Raw genomic sequence first — 21,618 nt, 5'->3', positions numbered from 1 at the left:
ATACAACAATTTCTTAAGCTTTACTAGCCTTTTTCCCACAGATCATCTCAAACTCTCTGTTTTTAATTCTTTCTTCAGGAGTATACTGATCAATATTTCTAGCAAGGAACATTCTTGATGCTCTAAGATAGTGGACCACAGCCATATTCGCCCACCACGGCATGCGGATGGTAAATATTCAAGATTTTGGTGAAAGGGCAATAACTCTGCTTCTAATGGTCGAAAATAGCTCAAATTCGAACTTGATCTTCATTTTATGACGGACGGACGGACGGACGTACGGACAGGGGTGCCGACAATATACGTCCACATAGAGAGATGTGGGCGTATCAAAATAGCCTGACAAATATCGTAATATAGGGCCAGATATAAAATTTTCACATTTTATGAGTCCCCCTCACACACACTTCTTGGCTCTTAGTTTTTGAGAATATTTCCCAAGTTAAAAGCCACATATTGCATTTAAAAATGTTGGTATCTTTCAACAAACCATTAATGAGTCCATCAGGACATTGCCTGATACTATACAAGGACTCTGTGTATCCCTCATGATATCAAAATACAGTCTAGGGTAGGCTTAATTTACAGAGTTGTACGAAGAAGGAAAAATCCTACCCCTTGTCTGTTTTAAAGTACAGTGTCACAATTACATTATATATATAAGTAAATAACAAACCTCATAAATGGAAGCAAATAAGTCTGCTACTGTTTTACGTTTGTCTATAGTTAACATGGTATATTCTGGTGAACATGTGTCTGGTTTTATTACACAGTTAGTTAATATATAGTTACACGCAAAATATAGCTTTAGATTTATTCTATTCATTTCACCCTCATATTCTAGTCTCTGTTTGTGAATCTCATCATTTTCTTTTAAGGCGTCTAATAACAGATCATCATCTATACAATAAGCGGGTTTTTTCATGGCTAAAAATCAATCAATAAATCAATGATGATTACTTGATAATCAAGATTTACTCAAATAAAAACAAAATGTTAGGAGCTAATGAAAGAAATAATTTAAATACAAGAAAAGAGCTGAATCAAGTCAAGGTATTAGTTAAAGTTTATAATAGCCTGACATTGTGAAGATAACACAGCCTGTGGTACACAAGCTCTTAGAGAAACCTGGATATGGTCTTGAACATTTCTTAATTTCGGATTCAATTGGACTAGTTAATTAAAATATGCAAAGGAGGCAATTTTGTCAGGCCTATTAATTTCGAGAGTACTTTTATAGGGCACAAGGTCTCAGAAAAACATCAACAAACCTTCCTCAGGACGTTTTAAATTCTTTCTTCTATAAAACAGCATGTAGGCACTTTCTTTTCCTTTGAACTGTGATTCTAAAGATTTGACTGTTATTGGTGATACTCTAGAATCATTGTAATCATACCAACAGTTTCCTGGCTTCGGCAGGCCATTTGTGGGTGGGCTGAAATAAATACCATACACTTAAGCAGAGCTGTAACAGATACTCATTGACACGAATCTGTGGTTATCCACATTCCTCGATCAACGATAATATTGCATTATATAGAAAATTAAAAAACAACCAATTTTTGTGCTAGGATAACAATTTAGGTTCCCTAGGTTCCTGTCTACCAGCTGGCCCTTGACATACCTCTTGGCATTGATCTTTCAAGGATTATCCCTAGCTACCCATTTACTACTGGGTTGACTGAAATAATGAGGAAAGGTGACTTATTCAAGTCACAAGACCTACATCAGTCGACTGAGCTTACACTATAACCATTTGTTTGATAAAGATTTCAACACTCTTAATGACTGCGCTACATCTGACCTCATCTTCTGTAAATTGTTTACACTGTCAAAATACTGGATGAAACTAAGCTTGTAAAAACATCCCCCCTCAGAGAACACACATAACTAGTTTAGATAGTTAACTAAATAATGTTTTTTAATTTTTATTCCATAGCTTACCTGTCATTAGGAAGATCTTTAGAGGCTGAAGGTTGACTGGTTTCTATTGGCCTATCAGAAATCTTGTTGGATATAGAATAACCCTTCTTTAATTGTATCGTGCTTTTTGATTCGTTAAAAATAAACACATCATCATGTTTCTTGATGAACTACAAAAATCACAAAATGACATTAGATTGCAATTTATATTTCTAGTCTACATCGTAATCTAACAGTTTTCTACCACAGTCACATTTTTTTCAGAAATCATAATAAGATTGGTTTTCAAATGACACTTAAAGAACGGTTCCCTTATTTTTATTTATGAAAATGCTAATACTATATGAATGGAAAGTAGAGGTGTTCTAATGACTTGGAAAAATACCAGTTTGTCTCACATGTCCATAATCAATTCATAATTAGCTAAATTAGACGAGAATTACTAGCAGAATTCCAATGAGTGACCGATCAAGAAAGGTCAAAAAGTCTTTTTGTGTTCATCCAGACTGTGCATACATGGACATTTATGGTTAAAAATTATATGCAATAAGAACATAATGATATGATTAAGGATACTTGATAATTCATTAGAAACACCAATTAATCAAATAGTTTGCTTAATTTGACATTAAAAATAAGGAAACCCATCTTTAAAACATGTAAAAATGTTGTATAAAACTGTGATCAATATCTTCCAACCAACTTTATTCTTCAAACGATAATTTATCATCCCCTCTTTTTTTGATAATGTCATTGATAATGTCAGTATAAGAAGCAGAAGCAAAGCCAGTGAGCGTTCTCTATCACCTTCACAAGCCACTATTACCATATTTGCAGTTAATCAAGGGCTGGTACTCCATAAAATATTTGTTGAATCGTACCCCAATTCAAACTTGTCTGAGATCTTATGGATATACATGTAACCCTACACACAACTTTTATAAAAATCTTACAAAAACTGTGGCCTCTATTGTGTTCACAAGTCAATTGTACACGGACAGTGAACAGAGGTGCGGATGTATAAAAATCGACAATTACTTACCTTCGTTAACTGACCATATTTTCCAAAAATTTTCTTCCATGATTTTCCAGTCTGTGAGATAATTGCCATGCTCAGCTTATCTGCAGATATTGCTTTATTTTCATGATCCAGTAAAATAGCCTCCAGTAATTCAAAGGGTGTATCTAATTTTTGGACTGCTGCCTGTTGATTTTCTTTACTCGGTTCCAGATGTATTTTTTCCTCCTCCTGAAATATAATCAACTCATCTTTTCAGATACAAAATCATTTTTTGGAAATAGGGCTAAAATATAATACAGAATATTTGTAATAAATACGTAAGAGAAATACAGTGAAGATTTTACAAATATTTAATTTTTCAGAAATAAAAGCGATCTACTAAATCTCTGAACTCTATATCAACATTCTGTATCTTGTGTTGTTTGGTTGTTAATCATTTTACTTGTACGTTACCTGTATGTGTTTCGAAACATAGTATGTAATAAGTCTAGAAGTAGTATATCTATATAACTTGTGTTATTAATGTTACCTGTATGTGTTTCTAAACGTAGTATGTAATAAACCTAGAAGTAGTATATCCATATAACTTGTGTTATTAATGTTACCTGTATGTGTTTCTAAACGTAGTATGTAATAAACCTAGAAGTAGTATATCTATATAACTTGTGTTATTAATGTTACCTGTATGTGTTTCTAAACGTAGTATGTAATAAACCTAGAAGTAGTATATCTATATAACTTGTGTTTTTAATGTTACCTGTATGTGTTTCTAAACGTAGTATGTAATACACCTAGAAGTAGTATATCTATATAACTTGTGTTATTAATGTTACCTGTATGTGTTTCGAAACATAGTATATAATAAATCTAGAAGTAGTATATCTATATAACTTGTGTTATTAATGTTACCTGTATGTGTTTCGAAACATAGTATGTAATAAATCTAGAAGTAGTATATCTATATAACTTGTGTTTTTAATGTTACCTGTATGTGTTTCAAAACGTAGTATGTAATAAACCTAGAAGTAGTATATCTATATAACTTGTGTTTTTAATGTTACCTGTATGTGTTATTCTGTATGGTAGTTATTAATGACAAAATCAATATTCAAAAGATTAACTTACTGGACTACACCAGGTTCCTAGATTATCAATATCTCTAATATAGGCATGATAATGACCTCCATGGGCACTACCCTGATGTATTACTACTGAGAATAATTCATATACCTCATCATCACCTGGCTGGAAATAGAAAAATATTCATTCTATGGTGAATATTATTTATAAAAGCTATCAAACTTTTGTTTTACCATCAGAGTTTTCTTTCAGAACTTAGCTATGGCATATTTTACAGTCTAGTACAGTCAAGACATCTTTTCAGATACATTGGGTGTAATTTTAGCCAAAAGAGTCAAAAATTGAAAGAGAATATAAGCAATGAATGATCCACCACAGTAACAATTTCAAGGTATCAAATTGTTTCACTGCATTTACAGTAATACAAATATATTACTTAAGGTGTGGAACCCTTTCAACCTTAGCGGCCGGTTTACCGGCCACACACTAACACAATATATACCCGGTTTACCGGCCACACACTAACACAATATATACCCGGTTTACCGGCCACACACTAACACAATATATACCCGGTTTACCGGCCACACACTAACACAATATATACCCGGTTTACCGGCCACACACTAACACAATATATACCCGGTTTACCGGCCACACACTAACACAATATATACCCGGTTTACCGGCCACACACTAACGCAATATATACCCAGTTTACCGGCCACACACTAACGCAATATATACCCGGTTTACCGGCCACACACTAACACAATATATACCCGGTTTACCGGCCACACACTAACGCAATATATACCGAGCAGTTACTAAGTGACGTCATACGTTTTTACTTTTAGTACTTGAAGTTCAGGGGATATGACCATATAATTTCATTTACATTAAGGGTTCAAAGTTCGATTTATTATCCAATAAGATAATACTATTTCTTAAAATCAAGATTTTATCTAATTCAAGTTTTTGTACATAGGGGCAGAGATTGATAAAATAGTAAGGGTCTGCGTAATGCCATCTCCGACCTCAAAATTTTCGTCAACAAGGGGTGCGCATTATATACGGGTAAATGGATTTTTCCAGATTTTAATGGGGTAAGACAGGGGTGTGCATTATACACGCTTGCGCGTTATATTGGGAAATGTACGGTTAATACCAACCTTATCCATATATGGTGCCATATCTAATTCTAACGGGAAGGCAAATTCACCAACTTCTTTATATCTTTCCATTTTATAAAAATCATAACTAAATCTTAACAATGATACTGTCAGTATAGGAGGAAGTTTCTTTAATCTTGCACCCTACAACAATATATCAGTTTGTTTTATAAAATCATAGCATAGTAACATGTAACTTCTTTTCCTAGAGTGTTACACTGTATATCTCCTATTTAAAGGTATACTACCTCTTAGGATGACCAAAAAATTGAAATTTTTAAACTTGGTTAAAATGAGTCTTTGTTCAACAGTTGATTTATCTGATGAACTACGACAGAAACCCTGGATAATCTAATAAAGCCATAAAATAACATAATCCATTAAACTATTCAAGTAATTAACACTTCGAAGCATTTTTCAATAATTATTTAGTTTAATGGATATATCATGTTATATAGAGGTTCTATTCATTTGTCATGGTACCTGGTAAGTCCAACTGATGAATACATACACTTATTGACCAAGTTTCAGCCTTTAAGGTCCATTCAAGGAGGTAGTATTCCGTATGCAAGGACAGTGGCATTAGCCTGCTCTTTTTCCAATTGCAGAGGGATCTTTAACACGTGCAGACTGTAGCACTTTTTTTTATGTCAGCCCGTCTTAACTGCATCACTGACAGGGGAAAACTGGGTTGAAAAATCAGAAGGTATCATCTTAACCTATTCCAGGATTGATCTATCAGGTTGGCTCCTCAAACGAGAAGTACCATCATGTGTTTCGAAAAGAATAAGCATAATGTCAAACTGGGCTAAGAAATATAGTGAACTAACCTTTTTGGCATCAACGAGTTTCTGACATTTTCCACATTGATACTGATTTCCACCATCCAGTGATTCCGTTTCTTGGTAATATCTAGATAAAGTTGATTCTAATCCATCATAACCACTGATAGTTAATGCTAGATCTAAAAAATCTTCCTACAATAAAATAAATTACCGTACATTTTTACCTTTGTGCTTGGGATTTAAGGTAAAAGTTTTCATTGCTCTATTTATGTTCTATTCTCACTGAATCCTTGTTCTTAATCTATTGTTTCTGTAATTTTTTTATAGACAACACTTGTTTTTGAGGATTTAGTTTACCCAAGATTCCAAAATGTGCAATTATCAACTGACATCAGCTTACCTCTCTTCCACTGCAAGTACCACATTCTGAACATGTGATCTGAAGGGGAAAATATTATAATTCATACTCATTTCATACCATCTTTGTACCCAATTATTAAAGAAATTCAACCTCTTTGAATAACAATAAAATTTAAATTCTACCTTTTATATTGAAAGAAACAATGTTACTTCTCAAACTCGGCCAACAACAGTATATTCACCAGTGGAATTATCTGATGTTATTATTATATTATTTATGTCTTTATACATCAAGTCTAATTAACCGTAATTAAAAATACTAATAATTATTGACAACTAAATGCTTGGAAATCAAAAAAATGTTTCAGAAATTTTACCTGATTGTCAATAATACCATGGTATAAATTTGTGATCAAATTCTGACCAGAAGTTCCTGCTAGAGAATCACTGATGGCGCTAAACAATATTCTACTTAATTCTTGTACATCATGCTGTTGATGTTGCTAAAATAGACAGATCGATGAATGAATGAATGAATGTAGCAATGAATGAATGTAGCAATAAATGAATGAATGAATGCAATGAATGAATGAATGAATGAATGAATGAATGAATGAATGAATGAATGAATGAATGAATGAATGAATGAATGAATGAATGAATGAATGAATGAATGAATGAAACGAAATCACATGGCATTATATATTTATGAGATGTCAGAATAGATCAATAAATATGAATAAAACTGTGGTCAGAAATCGTGAAACAGAATGCTAAGCAATCAGCATTATAGGATAAAAGATAAAACTAACCTCATTCCCATTCCAGCCGAAACTATCAGTTAATTCTCGGGTTGAAACACTCTGTTTATCTGCTAACAATAACCTCGTAAATAACCTCTGTAACTGGAGTGGTATCACTCGAACCTAAAACATAAAACAAAGAAAAACTAAAGCCACTCGTGGCACAGAGTGGGACTTTGCAAATGTAGCAAATTGCAAAAGACCCTGAAAAAATCATCCTTCCACGATAATTAGATCAAGCGCAAGAACAGTCTAAAGTTGAGAAATTTTCATTTTTTAGAAGATTCTAATACCGGAAGTAGACGTCAGACCTCACAAATGAAAGTATCAGCAGATAGCCAATGTCAATGACCTTTGATCTTGTAAAAAAGAAAGTCTAAAATGGTCAAGATCAAGAGATATACGTCATCAAAATTTCTAATTGCACACGACTATAAAACCGGAAGTTGACATAGGACAGCAAATATGAAAGTACAAATAGATAGCCAATGACATTTGATCCTACAAAGGTCAAGGTCAACAAAGGTCAAGGTCAAAAATTGAAAATTTTCAATTTCCAAAACCTGCTCCTTTTTTTGAACTAAGAAGCGGAAACAACCGAAATTCTAAGACAAAGTGGCTCACAATATGAGGTATGTGTATGCGAAGTTCCATTTTGAACAAATGTATACTTTGCGAGTTATGCCCCTGGCCAAAAAACCCGTTCCTTTTTTGGAACTATAAAGCTGAAACAACTGAGCTGTTAACACAAACTGGCCAAAAGGATGAGGTAATTGTGTGCAAAGTCCCTTTTTCAAAAAACGTATCCTATGCGAGTTATGCCCCAGCCCCAAAATGTACACAATTAGTAATTCAACCCGGATGTGCCACGCCCACCCCAATTTTTTTGCCATAGGTGAATTCATATTCAAAGTGTCTAGTTGTATTCCAAATATCAAGGTTCTCCATAAAATAGGTCATAAGATATACATACACGAAGATCAAAAAGACACAAATATGGTAAAACAAAACTCAAATTTGAAAAAATCACCAATTTCAATTTTGCTTTAAAAAAGCAATTGTTCTATATCTATGTAAAGTGCATGAGAAGAACATTAGGAAACCGAAAAAATTAACCCTCTAGGTTAATTAGGTCACGTGTTAGAGCAGTCCAAAGTTGCGAATTTGGCTTTTTACGGATAGCTATAAAACCGGAAGTACATGTCTGGGGTCAAAGGTCAAAGTATCAAATGATAGCCAAGGTCAATGACCTTTAACCCTATAAAGGTCAAGGTCATCAAAGGTCAAGGTCACGAGATACAAGCCTTCAAAAATTGAAAAAATTCGACCGGAAGTTGCAAAAAAGCAAAAGTCAAATTCAAAAATCCATTTCCAACATTTTTGTCGCCATCGACTAAAGTATACACCAACATAAAAATTTGACCGATCCCATTCTCCCCCGAAGCCCCATTTTGAGTTTTATGAAAATGTATCAAATCAAGATGGTCGCCGAAGTATTTTTTTCAGACTAAATTTTATTTTAAAATCGGCCATAGAATTAAGATTAATAACGATATACATAATTTCGTTGAAATATTTCAATCACACCGGAAGTTATTCAACCAGAAGTGAAAATCGATTTTCCACTTTAACCGGAAGTGACGCAAAAATTTGGAATATGTCAAATGGTTTACATTAGTGACATGCATCTTTTATCAAAATTTCAGATTAATCCGAAAAAAACTGAAAAATGGTTCAAAAATTTCGAAAATCGGCCAAAAAATGTCTGCAAAAAATTTTCGAATTTTGAAATTTTGAAACTGCTATTCTTTCAGATTTTAACAGTATATTCCAAAAATGCAAACCCAAAGAAAATCGACCGAAAAATACGACTTCTAGAGCCGATTATCTATTCTTGCACATATTGAACTGTGGCACTTCCGGTTTTGCAAAAAAGATCCAAAATACATTTATGCACATCGTCGCCTATATCTAAGGTTCGTGAATGTTGAATGGTTGCTGCAACTATTGTAGTCTAAGCTCAGGAAGGTGTGTAAAAATCGAAAAAAAAAAAAAAAAAAAAAAAAAGAATTGACATTTCGATAACCCTTAAGAATAAGGTCTATAGCCTGTATACTATATCAATACATCTAAATAACCCTTACCTATCAGAATTTATCAATAAATGAATGAATAAAACTGTGGTCAGAAAGGTGTCAATTTTATGCAGTGAATAAGGTCTATAGCCTGTATACAATACCAATACATCTAATAACCCTTACCTTGGAACCTGGCTTATCTCTATCTTCTAAACTTCCTAACTCTTCTTTAGGAATTTGAAACAATGCTTCTAGAATAGTTAAAGGGGATACATAATGAAAAATCAGCAATAAACATAATTAAATAATTAGAAATATTAAAACAGAACCTAAAAAAAATGTTGTTTTTACTCAGAGTTTCACGCTATGCGATCTTCAGACAACTGACCTAATTTTCAGTCTCAGTAACAGTAAACTCTGAGTAACAACAACATTTTTTTAGGTTCTGTTTAAATATTTCTATATCTCTCTACAATTAATGTATTGAGCACTATTTTAACAGTGGTATTTCTATATCGCTCTACAATTGATGTATTGAGCACTATTTTAACAGTGCAAATAAGTTATTGTATTGTACTGGTAATTAAATAATTAAACAGATTGGGAAAACTATGTTCATTTGACCTAGAATAACTGTTTACAAACTATATAGCAGATTAGACTAGAACTAGAATAGATATCATTAACTTTCAATCAGTGTCTATAAATCTATCAAGATTACTTTGAAATTCCTAGAAGATCAAATAAAGTTTTTTTGTTCTCAACTAAAATAATGGAGTTTCAACCCCTATAAACTATAAAATAATGTTAAATGTGGCTCGTGAATGCGATAGAGGCAACAGTGTTTTTCTGACTTATATAAAATTTGATATGTACATTTATTTTGATGATATCATCGATAAATTTGGGTAGGCCTACAGTACAAATCGACAAAGGATAGCAGAGCTTAAACCCTTGATACACTGAAAGTATTTTAAATGTGACTTGTGAATGTAAAGTTTAATTCACTTACCCCTAAATTCTGGAGTATACAGAAGAGTCTGTAGCAAGGAATTTAGATAACATGTCGCACCCTGATTTTCTATACCAGCCATATTGCAATCTAGTCTAGGTCGAGGGGGTGAAACTGAAAGTGGATTCCCATTTCTTTTTCCAAGAAAAGCGTCTGATTCACTACAGGTGACATAGCCCTCCTCGTCATCTCCAAATAAACTGCACAACATTATGTCAATAACTTTATGGATAAGACCATAGACCCCAATGAATGCAGCCAGTGTTTTGATATTTGTTGTTTATTTTGAGTATTTCGGAGAATTAGAATTGGAAAATCCCCATAAAGTACAGTAGCAGTGTTGACAGCCAGTAACAAGTTGCCATATTTAAAGATAGTCAACCACTGTTACAGTGGCAAAGGATATTTCGTCAGGTTTTGTTTCATGATTTCATTTGCATTAAGAAATAGGTTGAATAATCCCCCGTTCGTTGTTTTGTTTATTTCTGATTTCCTCCATGTGTAATTTCCCACTTCCGGGTAAACATTAGTCTCGCGATAAACACAGTATCTGATCTGATTAGTCAAAAATAATAATGTTGGCTCTCTAAAAAGCTTCAAATTGATCAATTTGATGTGAAAGAAAATAAGTAAACTAAAATCTACTCTTTCGTTTGATTTGCATATTCACAAATTTATTTATAGAATCTGAAAAATAGATAAAGAGAATGGTGGTTTCGTACATTTTTCATATTGACAGAAAAGTATAAACAAACGTCAATAAGTAAACTTCTAGTTAAAGATTTTTCTGATAAATTTTTGATACAAATCCAAATCTGAAAAGAGTTTCAAATGTTACGAAGTCGCCAATAATATCTTATAAAAATGTTTTATGAAAATATAGATATAATCGTTTCTTGTTTAAATTTAGATTAAATTTACTGATTTTATCGATGACGTCAAACCATGTGTGGTAAAGAACTGAAAGCGGAAAGGTGAGGAAATTGCGAGGGAAATGAAAAACCATATTTATGACAAAAAATGTGTCAAAGAAGACCTTTTGTCGGTTGATTTGAAATTTTGTTAATTCAGAGAACCTTTTTATATCGAAAAATTCGATCTTTTCCCCTTAGATTTTATGGATTTTCTCGGCGAAAATTTGACGTCAAGCTGGATGTGTTTCTATATTTAGTAACATGCCATGTGGGTAGACCATGATGATTGGTAACCGCTCCTGTCATTGTCTGCGTTTAGAATCGTTTACGTAATACATTAATGTTACATGATGATTTGATTAGTTTAAGATTTCTAAATCAGTAAGGTTGATTACTACTTATAAGTTTTACTACTAATATGTTTGAGTCTGTTTATTAAGAGGATAGCCTACAGACAGTGACACTTTGTTAAACTGGATAGTGGAGTATTACTATTAGTAACTTGGTAACTGATTCAGTGATACAATAATCTTATTTAATTAGTTTAGTGATTACTATTTCTAATTAGATTACTATCCTACTATTTTAGTTTAAATGTTCATAATTGATTCATGGCTTTCTGATATTTTTAATATTAACGGTCTGATAATCAATGACAGTAGGAGTAGGACTGCTAACTGAACCTATTTTACATTATATTAAAGGTAACTTCTACTGACATGCCTTTTTGGAAAATATAGGCCCACTGGAATTAGTATTTATTTGTATGACTTCGGGTATTTAATTAGATTTATAATAGGTGATGTTAAAAGTATTATTTTTTGACTCCTACCGTAGAGTATTGTAGGAAGTTACTCAAAAGGAAATAAATTGAAAAAACTGTTCACAAGACAGGTTATATGATCTGATTTATTATTAGATTAATCTAGATATATTAAAATATTTATTTTCACTCTACCAATAATAAAATTTACAATAGCTTATCGAGTACAAACAATTTATGATCAATACAGTATCCAAGTGGAAATTGCAATTACAAATTGTATTATAGGATTTTCTTTCATAGTGAAAATCAGTTTCTGATATTAAGAAACAAATCATCATGTTATGTCAATTACGAAAAAAGAAAAAGATAAAAAAGAATTGCTTTGATTTTGTGATGGGTTTTGAGACTACTTTAGCCAATAGCAAGGGTAGATAAGTTTCTCGACAGCATGGCATATTGTTGATTTGTCAAGGACTTGTTTCCAAGACAGACTTATTTATTTAGCCAGTGGTCTTTTGAGAAAAGGTTCAAATTTGATTTTGTAATCAAGTTTTTTTGAAAGAACAATTTTATTTGTCTATTGGAACTTTTGATGCAAGTAACCGAAAGGAGTGTACATCAAAGTTGCCTTCTAATTCAGCCATATGGGTTTAAGCCTTTGAACCCTGAGTGTTAATGAAATATAACATCATATACCCTGAACTCCAAGTAACATAAGTTACAGTGTATGATGTTGATGTTGTGCGATGTCACTTAGTAATGGCTGGTTTACCGGCTGCTCCAGTATATATTGCGTAAGTGTGTGGCCAGAAAACTGTCCGCTAGGGTTGAAATGGTTAAGAACATCTTGTCTTTATTTCAGAAGCACACATCTCTAACCATCTTAACAACAACTTATTACATTCAAAATGCCGTCAGATAACAAAAAGAAAAGAGATGCCAGAAAAAAACTAGAAGCTAAGAACCGACTGTTAAAATTGAGTGGTGTCGAGGCTGAAAATGAAGAGAATGGTGTGAACGAGGAGGAAGGGGACACCAATGGAGTGGCTGAAGAGAATGGAAAAATAGAACAAAAAAATGGAGCTAAAGGTAAATTTACGAAAAATGAAATAATATTTCAAGTAAATCTTCTGTTCTCTCTGAGAATATTGCAAATATTTTCAAAAATGTTGTAGTGAAATGCTTTTCTTGAGGAATGTTTCAAAAATATCTCGTGCGAAGAATTATTAATTGGTGTTATAGATATTGCATAATGAAGCTTTGCGGTACTGGTACCTTTTTAACATTGAAAACATGTCATCCTTTTGTTAGACACGACTTTCGGAAAGGATAACAGAGTTATCTTACCTTGTGACTTACATAACATAAATCTCATTAACAACTGTTTGTGTTAAGATGAAATGAGAATTTATCTCGAGGCCCAAAGCAAGGATTATTCATTTCAAAGTTTGGGTTAGCTTAGTAATGTTAAGTTAGTTTTAAGAATAATATAAGTTTGTATAATTTCAGAAATTGAGAAGCTGAGTGATGATGTAGATGATTTGGCTCTGGCAGCTAAATTCCGATCCTGTACTGGTGTATTGACATCTCATGGTGAGAGTCGAGATATACATATAGATCATTTATCTATGAGATTTCATGGAGCTGAGTTATTGATGAATACTAGTTTAAATTTAAATGTGGGTAGAAGATATGGTCTTATTGGTACCAATGGTTGTGGTAGGTATTAATTTTCTTAAAAGAGGGGTTTGGGTTCATGATAAATCTGGGCTCTGTATTGTCTTGTAAATTATGTTTGTCCACCGCCTAACTTTACTTACCCGGTTTCCCCTTGTCAGTGAAGTAGGTAAGAAGGGGCTAACATGGAAAAAGCGTCTAGTCGTTCAGATGGGACAATAAACTGAGGCCCTGAGTGCTACAGCCTGTGCATTTTAAAGATCCCTCGACAGTTAGTAATCGAAAAAGAGGAGGCTAGTACCACTGTACTGGCAAAAATTTCCCTCATTGCACCCTGCATGGCGTTGCCCGTCTTCATCAGCTCACATGGTGCAGAAAATTAGGACGTAAAACTCCATTAAATTTCCTCTTATTATTATGAAAACTTTATTTTATATTGGTTAGTTTTCACTAAAGAGTATCTCGTGTGCTACAATCTTTGTACAGGCAGAATGATACAATTTTGTATAGTGGAAGAAGGTAAAACGTACTCTTACAAACTCTATTTTAGTTTATAACCTTCAGGTAAGATCTCTCGATTTCTGTAAAATATAAACGATTCATCTCTTTACAGGTAAATCTTCATTATTGTCATCGCTTGAGGCTCGAGAATTGCCGATCCCCCGACATACTGATATCTATTTATTAAGAAGAGAAATGGCCGCCAGTGATAAAACTGCTCTACAGGCTGTGATGGAAGTAGAAGAAGAGAAACTGAGATTAGAGAAAGAAGCAGAAGAATTATCAGATAAAACTGATCAAGGTTAGTGAGAGGAATAGTAATTAATTCTTCTTGTTTTTATCTGGTTTGAATGAAACTTGATTGTGATGAGAAATCAGTCAAGTTTGATGTTATCAAGTTATTGCCTGTACCTCAAGCCAAAATGCATCGGCCTCTCCTTATAAGGACAAATTGATTACCTTCAGCTGTCTTATTTGTTTCTTCATCCTGATATATAACCCTGTATTTTAGATTCTATGGATCAGTTGATGGATATTTATGAAAGATTAGATGACATGGACGCCTCAAAAACTGAAGCACAAGCAGCCTACATCTTACATGGTCTAGGTTTTACTAAGGAAATGCAGAATCAAAAAGTGAAGAATTTCTCTGGAGGTTGGAGAATGAGAATAGCTCTAGCTCGTGTGTTATTGATTAAACCTGGCTTGTTGTTACTGGATGAACCTACTAATCATTTAGATTTGGATGCCTGTGTCTGGCTGGAAAATGAACTTAAAACGTAAGTCTCTTTTATGCGATGTATTGCCACATGTCCTTATTGCTAGGTAGTGTATCGATACTTGACAATATCCGTCATTCCATAAAATATGTATCGTATCATGACAATACTTGACAATGCCTCTCATTCCATAAAATATGTATCATATGACGCTTTCGATACTTGACAATACCTCTCATTCCATACAATATGTATCGTATCATGACACTTTCGATACTTGACAATACCTCTCATTCCATACAATATGTATCTTATCATGACACTTTCGATACTTGACAATACCTCTCATTCCATACAATATGTATCGTTTTATGACACTTAATTGTGATACATATTTTAGCTTAGCAGGATTGGCAATATCTAGCACTAGAGTGTATTTTCGTATCTCTGAATAAACTCGATCAGGTCTCCAAGGTTTAAGGTTTGTAGTGAGAGAATCAATGATGATAAAACTTGCTATAATGTATTTAGTTAGTACATGTGGTACTCTAAATACCTGAATTATAATGTAGATAGGGCAAGGGCCATCTGAGATTCTATTTTCACTTGATAATGGATAACCTGGGGGGTTAGATTAATCAAACTTGATTTACACAAATTGTGTGCTTGACTCTAACCTTTTACTAGAGATTTTTCTACTAGTTTTAAATTCTCGGTTGAAGCCAGCCTTTGAATAAGAAGAATGAACAAGTCTTGAGTTAGAAATATTAAAACAGATTCTTAAATAAACGTGTTGTTACTCAGAGTTTAACGCTATGCAATCTTCAGACAACTGACCTATGTAATTCAATCTATATATTGAGCACTAATTTAACAGTTATATTTCTATATTGCTCTACAATTGATGTATTGAGCACTATTTTAACAGTGGTATTTCTATATTGCTCTACAATTGATGTATTGAGCACTATTTTAACAGTGGTATTCCACATTCAGAGCCATCTTGTATTTATTTCAGCTACAAGAGAATATTGGTGGTTATTTCTCACTCACAAGATTTCCTTAATGGTGTCTGTACAAATATTATTCACTTTCATCTTCAGAAACTCAAAATATATACGGTAGGCATTGATTATTCCCAAATATGAAATTAATATATTTATCTGGTGACTTCTTGATTTATCTATCTTACATTTTTCCATCTGGAGATAAATTGGTCCTACTTTACTGCACCTGATTGAGCTTATGAAGGCAGGCAAATCCATGCAGTGTGTAATAAGGGAAATTTATCTGAACAGCAGCATTGGCCAACTCTTTTTCAATTTTTTTCGACTGCCTCTCCGAACTCACACCTACATCACTGACAGAGCAAGTCGGTTGAATGGTATTATCTCGATCTAAGCTGAGATTGAATCTTCGACCTTGATTGTAAGCAACAAATTGATATCATACACATGGAGTAGAAACTAGGGGTTATAGTTTAACATTTTAAATAATGGTGTATATCTGTTGTTTATTTATAGGGTAACTATGATTCGTATGTTCAAACTAGATTTGAATTAGAAGAAAATCAAATGAAGAAATATAAATCAGAACAAGATCAAATAGCTCATATGAAGGTAATTTATGTTTCTGTTTATTTACCAAGGGCTTGAGTGGAATTGTCTGATACCCCATTCTTGCATATTAAGTAGCTTAACTTTGTCACTTGTCCATCTTATAAAAAATGAAAATTTAATGCCAATACTTTGTTGTTTTGAAGTCCATTATTTTTAAAAAGGCTTGAACATTATAACAATAAAACTGTTAAATGTAAATAAGCAATAGGAGAAATCAGCTGAGCCGTGATAGAACTGATGAATGACTTAAGGACAAATCAGTCTAATAACTGTTAAAGTTGTGCATCATGTGATACACAAACCACCTCTATGACATCGCAGCGTTCTCTCCTATTCAATAAGTTCAAAGATTTAAGAAATATATCCGTTTTCTATGACAGCTGTTTTATTCAAGTTTAAATTTTTATTTTTTTATTGTTTAATTTTAAATGTAAATATTTTTGAGTATGGATGATTCAATTGAATGTGGCACATTCTCATGGTTCATTTTTATTCATGTTTTAATTTTAATGTAGAATTACATCGCAAGATTTGGTCACGGTTCAGCTAAGTTGGCTAGACAAGCTCAGAGTAAAGAGAAGGTATTGAAGAAGATGGTAGATGGAGGGTTAACAGAGAAAGTCAGTCGTGATTATTCTATATCGTTTGTATTTCCCAGCTGTGGTAAAATACCTCCACCAGTTATCATGGTTCAACATGTATCATTTAGATATGCTGACGGCAAGGTAAGGGAGATAACTTTCTTTTGAGTTAATTGACTCTCTTGACTCTTGCAATTTCTCTTTTACAACCAATGCAGTTGGCACAAAATCAAATACATGCTTAATTTAAAAATATTAAAACTTGTCCAGTAGCCAATGTCTAAAGTCTGCTTCCTTTGGTCACTGGCTTTGCCCTGAACATTCTTTTACAACCAATATTAAATAACAAGATCCACATTTAATCTGTATGATCAAAGGAACTTAAAAGAAGCAAACTGAAACATTAATAAAAATTATATGTATATTTGCAGCCATTGATCTACCAGAATCTAGATTTTGGAGTAGATTTAGATACGAGAGTAGCTCTTGTAGGACCTAATGGCGCTGGTAAATCAACACTATTAAATCTTATAGTAGGAGATGTAAGTAAAATTATTATTTAACCAAGTAAACCATTACATTTCACAAAACCTTTCCAGCCCACGTAGCGTTTTCAATAAGAAAACCTACTACTGGCAGTTTAACTAAAAAATGTGACCCAACCATAGCAAGAGTTGAATAGAATGAAAGATAGAAAACCTTTAGAATGATCTGAAAGGCTCTGATTTACTATCTGATACATTACAGTGGATGTGTGGTCAAATCCAATAATCGTTTAGATTCTGTCAAATATTGAAACAGTTTCTGCAAGTGGCCCCTTTAAAGAAGTGTAATTGTAACAAGAATTTAATTTAGTTATTTTGTTTCAGTTGGCACCAACAGATGGTTTAATTCGAAGACATTCTCATTTACGTATAGCTCGATATCATCAGGTTAGTTCAGATATATTAATGTTTGTCAACATCAAATGTGTGACTCTAGAGCTGCTGTCACTCAGTGAGTTAGATGCTTGCACGCTTACCTGAAGGTCCATGGTTCAATCCTGGCACAGGACAAGATAATACCGTCAGATTTTTCATTAATGATCTCCTGTCAGGAATTGAAAAAGAGTAGGATAATGCCTCTGATCTGTTGAAATATCCTCATTGTACACTTCATGGCACTGCCTGTCTTCATTAGCCCAATCAGGTGTAGAAAAGTAGGACGTAAAACTTCATTCATTTCATTTGACTGCGTTATATTTCACAAACATGGTCTTTTTGGTAATTTATAAATGAATTTTGTTGTTTTCAGCATTTACAAGATCAATTAAACCTGGACATGTCAGCTTTAGACTGGATGATGGCTCAATTCCCAGATATCAAAGAACGGGAAGAAATGAGAAAAATTGTAGGACGCTATGGTTTATCTGGCCCACAACAGGTAATTCTTATAGTTCCTCTAATAACACAATCTATAAGTAGACATACTGAACAGTAGCATTGGTATTTGGGGTTGAGATGACTCTCAGAAGCACTGGCACACACATCAGAATTTTTCTTAACTTTGAGGATTCAATCCTGTTAATTTTCTAAAATGCTGTATTCCTTTTCATTGGCCCTATTACAAAATAATATTCAATGGAACATTAAGGTGATCAACTTTATTTCACTGTATATATTCTCGTACCAAGTTGTACCAAAACAGAACTAACAACAATTCTGAGGTTCTATTTTTCCTTGTAAATAAATAATGAAATGCTATTTCATGTTATTTTATGGAAAAGTCTTGGTATTGTTGTTTCATACGTAGAAAGATTTTTTATGAAGTTTTGCTTTCAATCATTTCAGATTTGTCCGATTCGTAATTTATCAGACGGTCAGAGATGTCGAGTTATATTTGCCTGGTTGGCGTGGCAGTCACCTCATATGTTATTGCTAGACGAACCTACCAATCATTTAGATATAGAAACCATAGATGTACTGGCCGAGGCTCTTAATGATTTTGAAGGTGGCATCATGTTAGTTAGTCACGACTTTAGACTCATTTCACAGGTCAGTTTTCTTTTATTATATTTCCTTAGTTTAGATATTTCATTATATATTTTTATTACTTATGCGCAAGTGCAAATACAAAAAAATCCCAAGTTCATATTTGTGCGTGAATACAAAATACTATTGTGCTCACGTAACTGAGAGAATTTATATTGCCATTGCTGAAGCAAAATACTTTTCTGAAATATGATAGGAGTAAAAATATTCAACACATTGAGTCTAGGTCACGAATTCTGGCCGCATATTCTCAAAGTGATCTTAGCGCTAGCTTCTAACACTGTTTCTAAGATATCTCAGCGGCAGATCTATATATTTCATTATACTTGTTAAATTTTGTTCAATCAATATATTTGAAAAAAGGAAATAACAATCAATAATAATCTGGAGATACTGACTGAAACCGATCATCTGATAGTAATACCAACAACTGATGGAACAAAACTTATCTTAAAGAAGCACGAGATATATAGATATACTATTTCTGACATTTTTTAACTCATCATTTCACATGCTCGTACAGACAGCGTTATCAAGAGAAGATATATAGATATACTATTTCTGACATTTTTTAACTCATCATTTCACATGCTCATACAGATAGTGTAGTGAAAAATAACTAATGTAAAGAATCAATGGATATATAGATATACTATTTCTGACATTTTTTAACTCAACGCTTCATATACTCATACAGGCAGCGTTATCAAGATAAGTGATAAGTAGAATTGCACAAGATGTCTAAATGTAATTCATAAGAATAGTAAAGTTTTAAAACAATCCACATATTAACCTGTGATTATATTGTATTACAGGTAGCTGAAGAAATCTGGGTCTGTGAGAAACAGACTGTCACTAAATGGGAAGGCGATATCTACAGTTATAAAGAGGCTCTCGTCAAACGAGTACAAACTAGGAATTCTAAATTAAAGAAGATGAAGAAATGATGAGAAAGAAATCTAGGCACTGGAAATTAACATTAGGACAATTTTTCATCTATATCATTAATTTATTCAACAAGATCTAAAAAATAAATAAATAAAAACATTCGGTTTAGAGGTGCAAGGAATAGATGTGATGAATTTTGTTTTCTTTAGAATATTTGGCCAATTATTTAGGTCTGAATTAGATATCTGTGTCATTTCATTAGCATGGGTAATATTGTCATCATTCTTAGACAGTTTTCTTAGAAAACATCAAAATTCGATCTACAATCTATATTTTGACAATGCGATGAAATTTGTGTAAAATTTGCAGCTACATTATTTGGGTGTTAAAATTCGGTAGTTATTGGTGTGATCACCTTTCAATGGTTAATAACATTTGGAACTCAGATTGTGTAGATTGTATGCTATGAAAAGCCCTAAGGTCCTGTGGTCTCCAATTTTGATGTTATAAAACTGTACTCTAAGCACAAGATTTTTTATTCCACTGGACTCTCTTATTTAATATAAAATTTATAGATACAACTGAAGTCCAAGTATTTGTAAATGTAGTCAAGTTATAAAATTGTTTTTTTAATGTTTAGAGTTCTTTGCAGTAAATTGTAATTTCAACTTTTCATTCAAAATGTGAACTATTGTAAATAAGTCAATTTTTTCTCTGACAGAACATCTATATACCTGTATTTTATAGTAAACTACATAGAAATTCTTTCAGACTAGATATAAGGGCTACATCTTGAGTAATTCACTCTGGTCATCATTTAAAACTAAACCACTATATTTTGGTATTAGGCTATCACTCTGAATGCAGGTCAGTCTTATTGTATATATGATATAAAACCATTGAATATTTTGGAAAGATATTTCCAGCTAGGAATCTTAAGACTGTGATGTTTAATTGTATTTAAAAATAAAACTTACTTTACTTTTAATAGAGTTGTCTTTTATGACCTTATTTGGAATATATCTTAAAGGAATTGTAAAGAGGTTTTATAAATTTTGTATGTGTATCGAAGACACTGATAGCATCAATTTGCATGACATTACAATTTTCAATCAGACGCCTGTGTTTGATATGATGTCACTAATTGTAAAGTATGCTATATCATAAGGCTCTTCGTAATTAGTGTCTATGGAACTATCAGTGCAATTCAGGAACCCCAGAAGGACAATTGGAATGTTGCAAATAGATGCTTTCAGTGTCCCTCTTTACAATCCCTTTAACATTTACAAAACCAGTCAGTTTTTTTTTAAGGCCCTACTCGATTACAAAAAATCTGAAACTGGTTCGGTACAAAATAACTGCTGGTGTTCAATTGATATCTGAGCTGCCCTACCAGTCTGGTCTCAAACAGAGCGGGGTCTGCCTTTTACAGTTTCAAATGCTATTTATTATACCTCAAAATAATAGGAACTGCTTGTTAGACCTGAACTTGCACAGATAACTGCTCAACTGTAGACTCAAGTATTCATTAAACAACAAAATCAGTATGAAAGGGCATTATGATTTGTGTATCATGGATAGGGCCTAAATTCAATGAATTACATAAAGTTTTGAGTGGAATCTAAACTAAAGCATCAAGTGTTTGATCTCTGGTATAACAGCTTGATTCTTGATCACATCCCATAAAAG

At 32.9% G+C, this 21,618-nt stretch overlaps 2 protein-coding genes across 2 annotated transcripts; one reads left to right on the top strand and one right to left on the bottom strand.

Annotated features, from left to right (window-relative positions):
• Positions 1-1,251: 1,251 nt before the first annotated feature.
• LOTGIDRAFT_220780 (hypothetical protein) lies at positions 1,252-10,708 on the bottom strand (the record flags this gene model as incomplete). Its single annotated transcript, XM_009064777.1, has 11 exons — positions 10,235-10,708; positions 9,406-9,473; positions 7,154-7,267; positions 6,719-6,844; positions 6,382-6,420; positions 6,027-6,173; positions 5,184-5,340; positions 4,070-4,185; positions 2,966-3,166; positions 1,945-2,093; positions 1,252-1,435 (listed from the first exon to the last, which is right to left on the bottom strand). Exons 1-11 carry the CDS (start codon positions 10,443-10,445, stop codon positions 1,252-1,254), a joined length of 1,512 nt encoding a protein of 503 aa, XP_009063025.1. The 5' UTR covers positions 10,446-10,708.
• Positions 10,709-12,822: 2,114 nt separating this feature from the next.
• LOTGIDRAFT_167298 (hypothetical protein) lies at positions 12,823-19,988 on the top strand (the record flags this gene model as incomplete). The annotated part of the gene is made up of 12 exons (XM_009064776.1): positions 12,823-13,003; positions 13,469-13,633; positions 14,205-14,393; positions 14,604-14,871; positions 15,830-15,932; positions 16,335-16,430; positions 16,946-17,155; positions 17,443-17,553; positions 17,881-17,943; positions 18,305-18,433; positions 18,841-19,044; positions 19,857-19,988. 12 exons carry the CDS (start codon positions 12,823-12,825, stop codon positions 19,986-19,988), a joined length of 1,851 nt encoding a protein of 616 aa, XP_009063024.1.
• Positions 19,989-21,618: the final 1,630 nt, after the last annotated feature.

Source organism: Lottia gigantea (genome assembly GCF_000327385.1).
Source record: "Lottia gigantea unplaced genomic scaffold LOTGIsca_65, whole genome shotgun sequence".
NCBI lineage: Eukaryota > Metazoa > Mollusca > Gastropoda > Lottiidae > Lottia > Lottia gigantea.
This window is presented reverse-complemented; position numbering and strand designations above follow the sequence as displayed.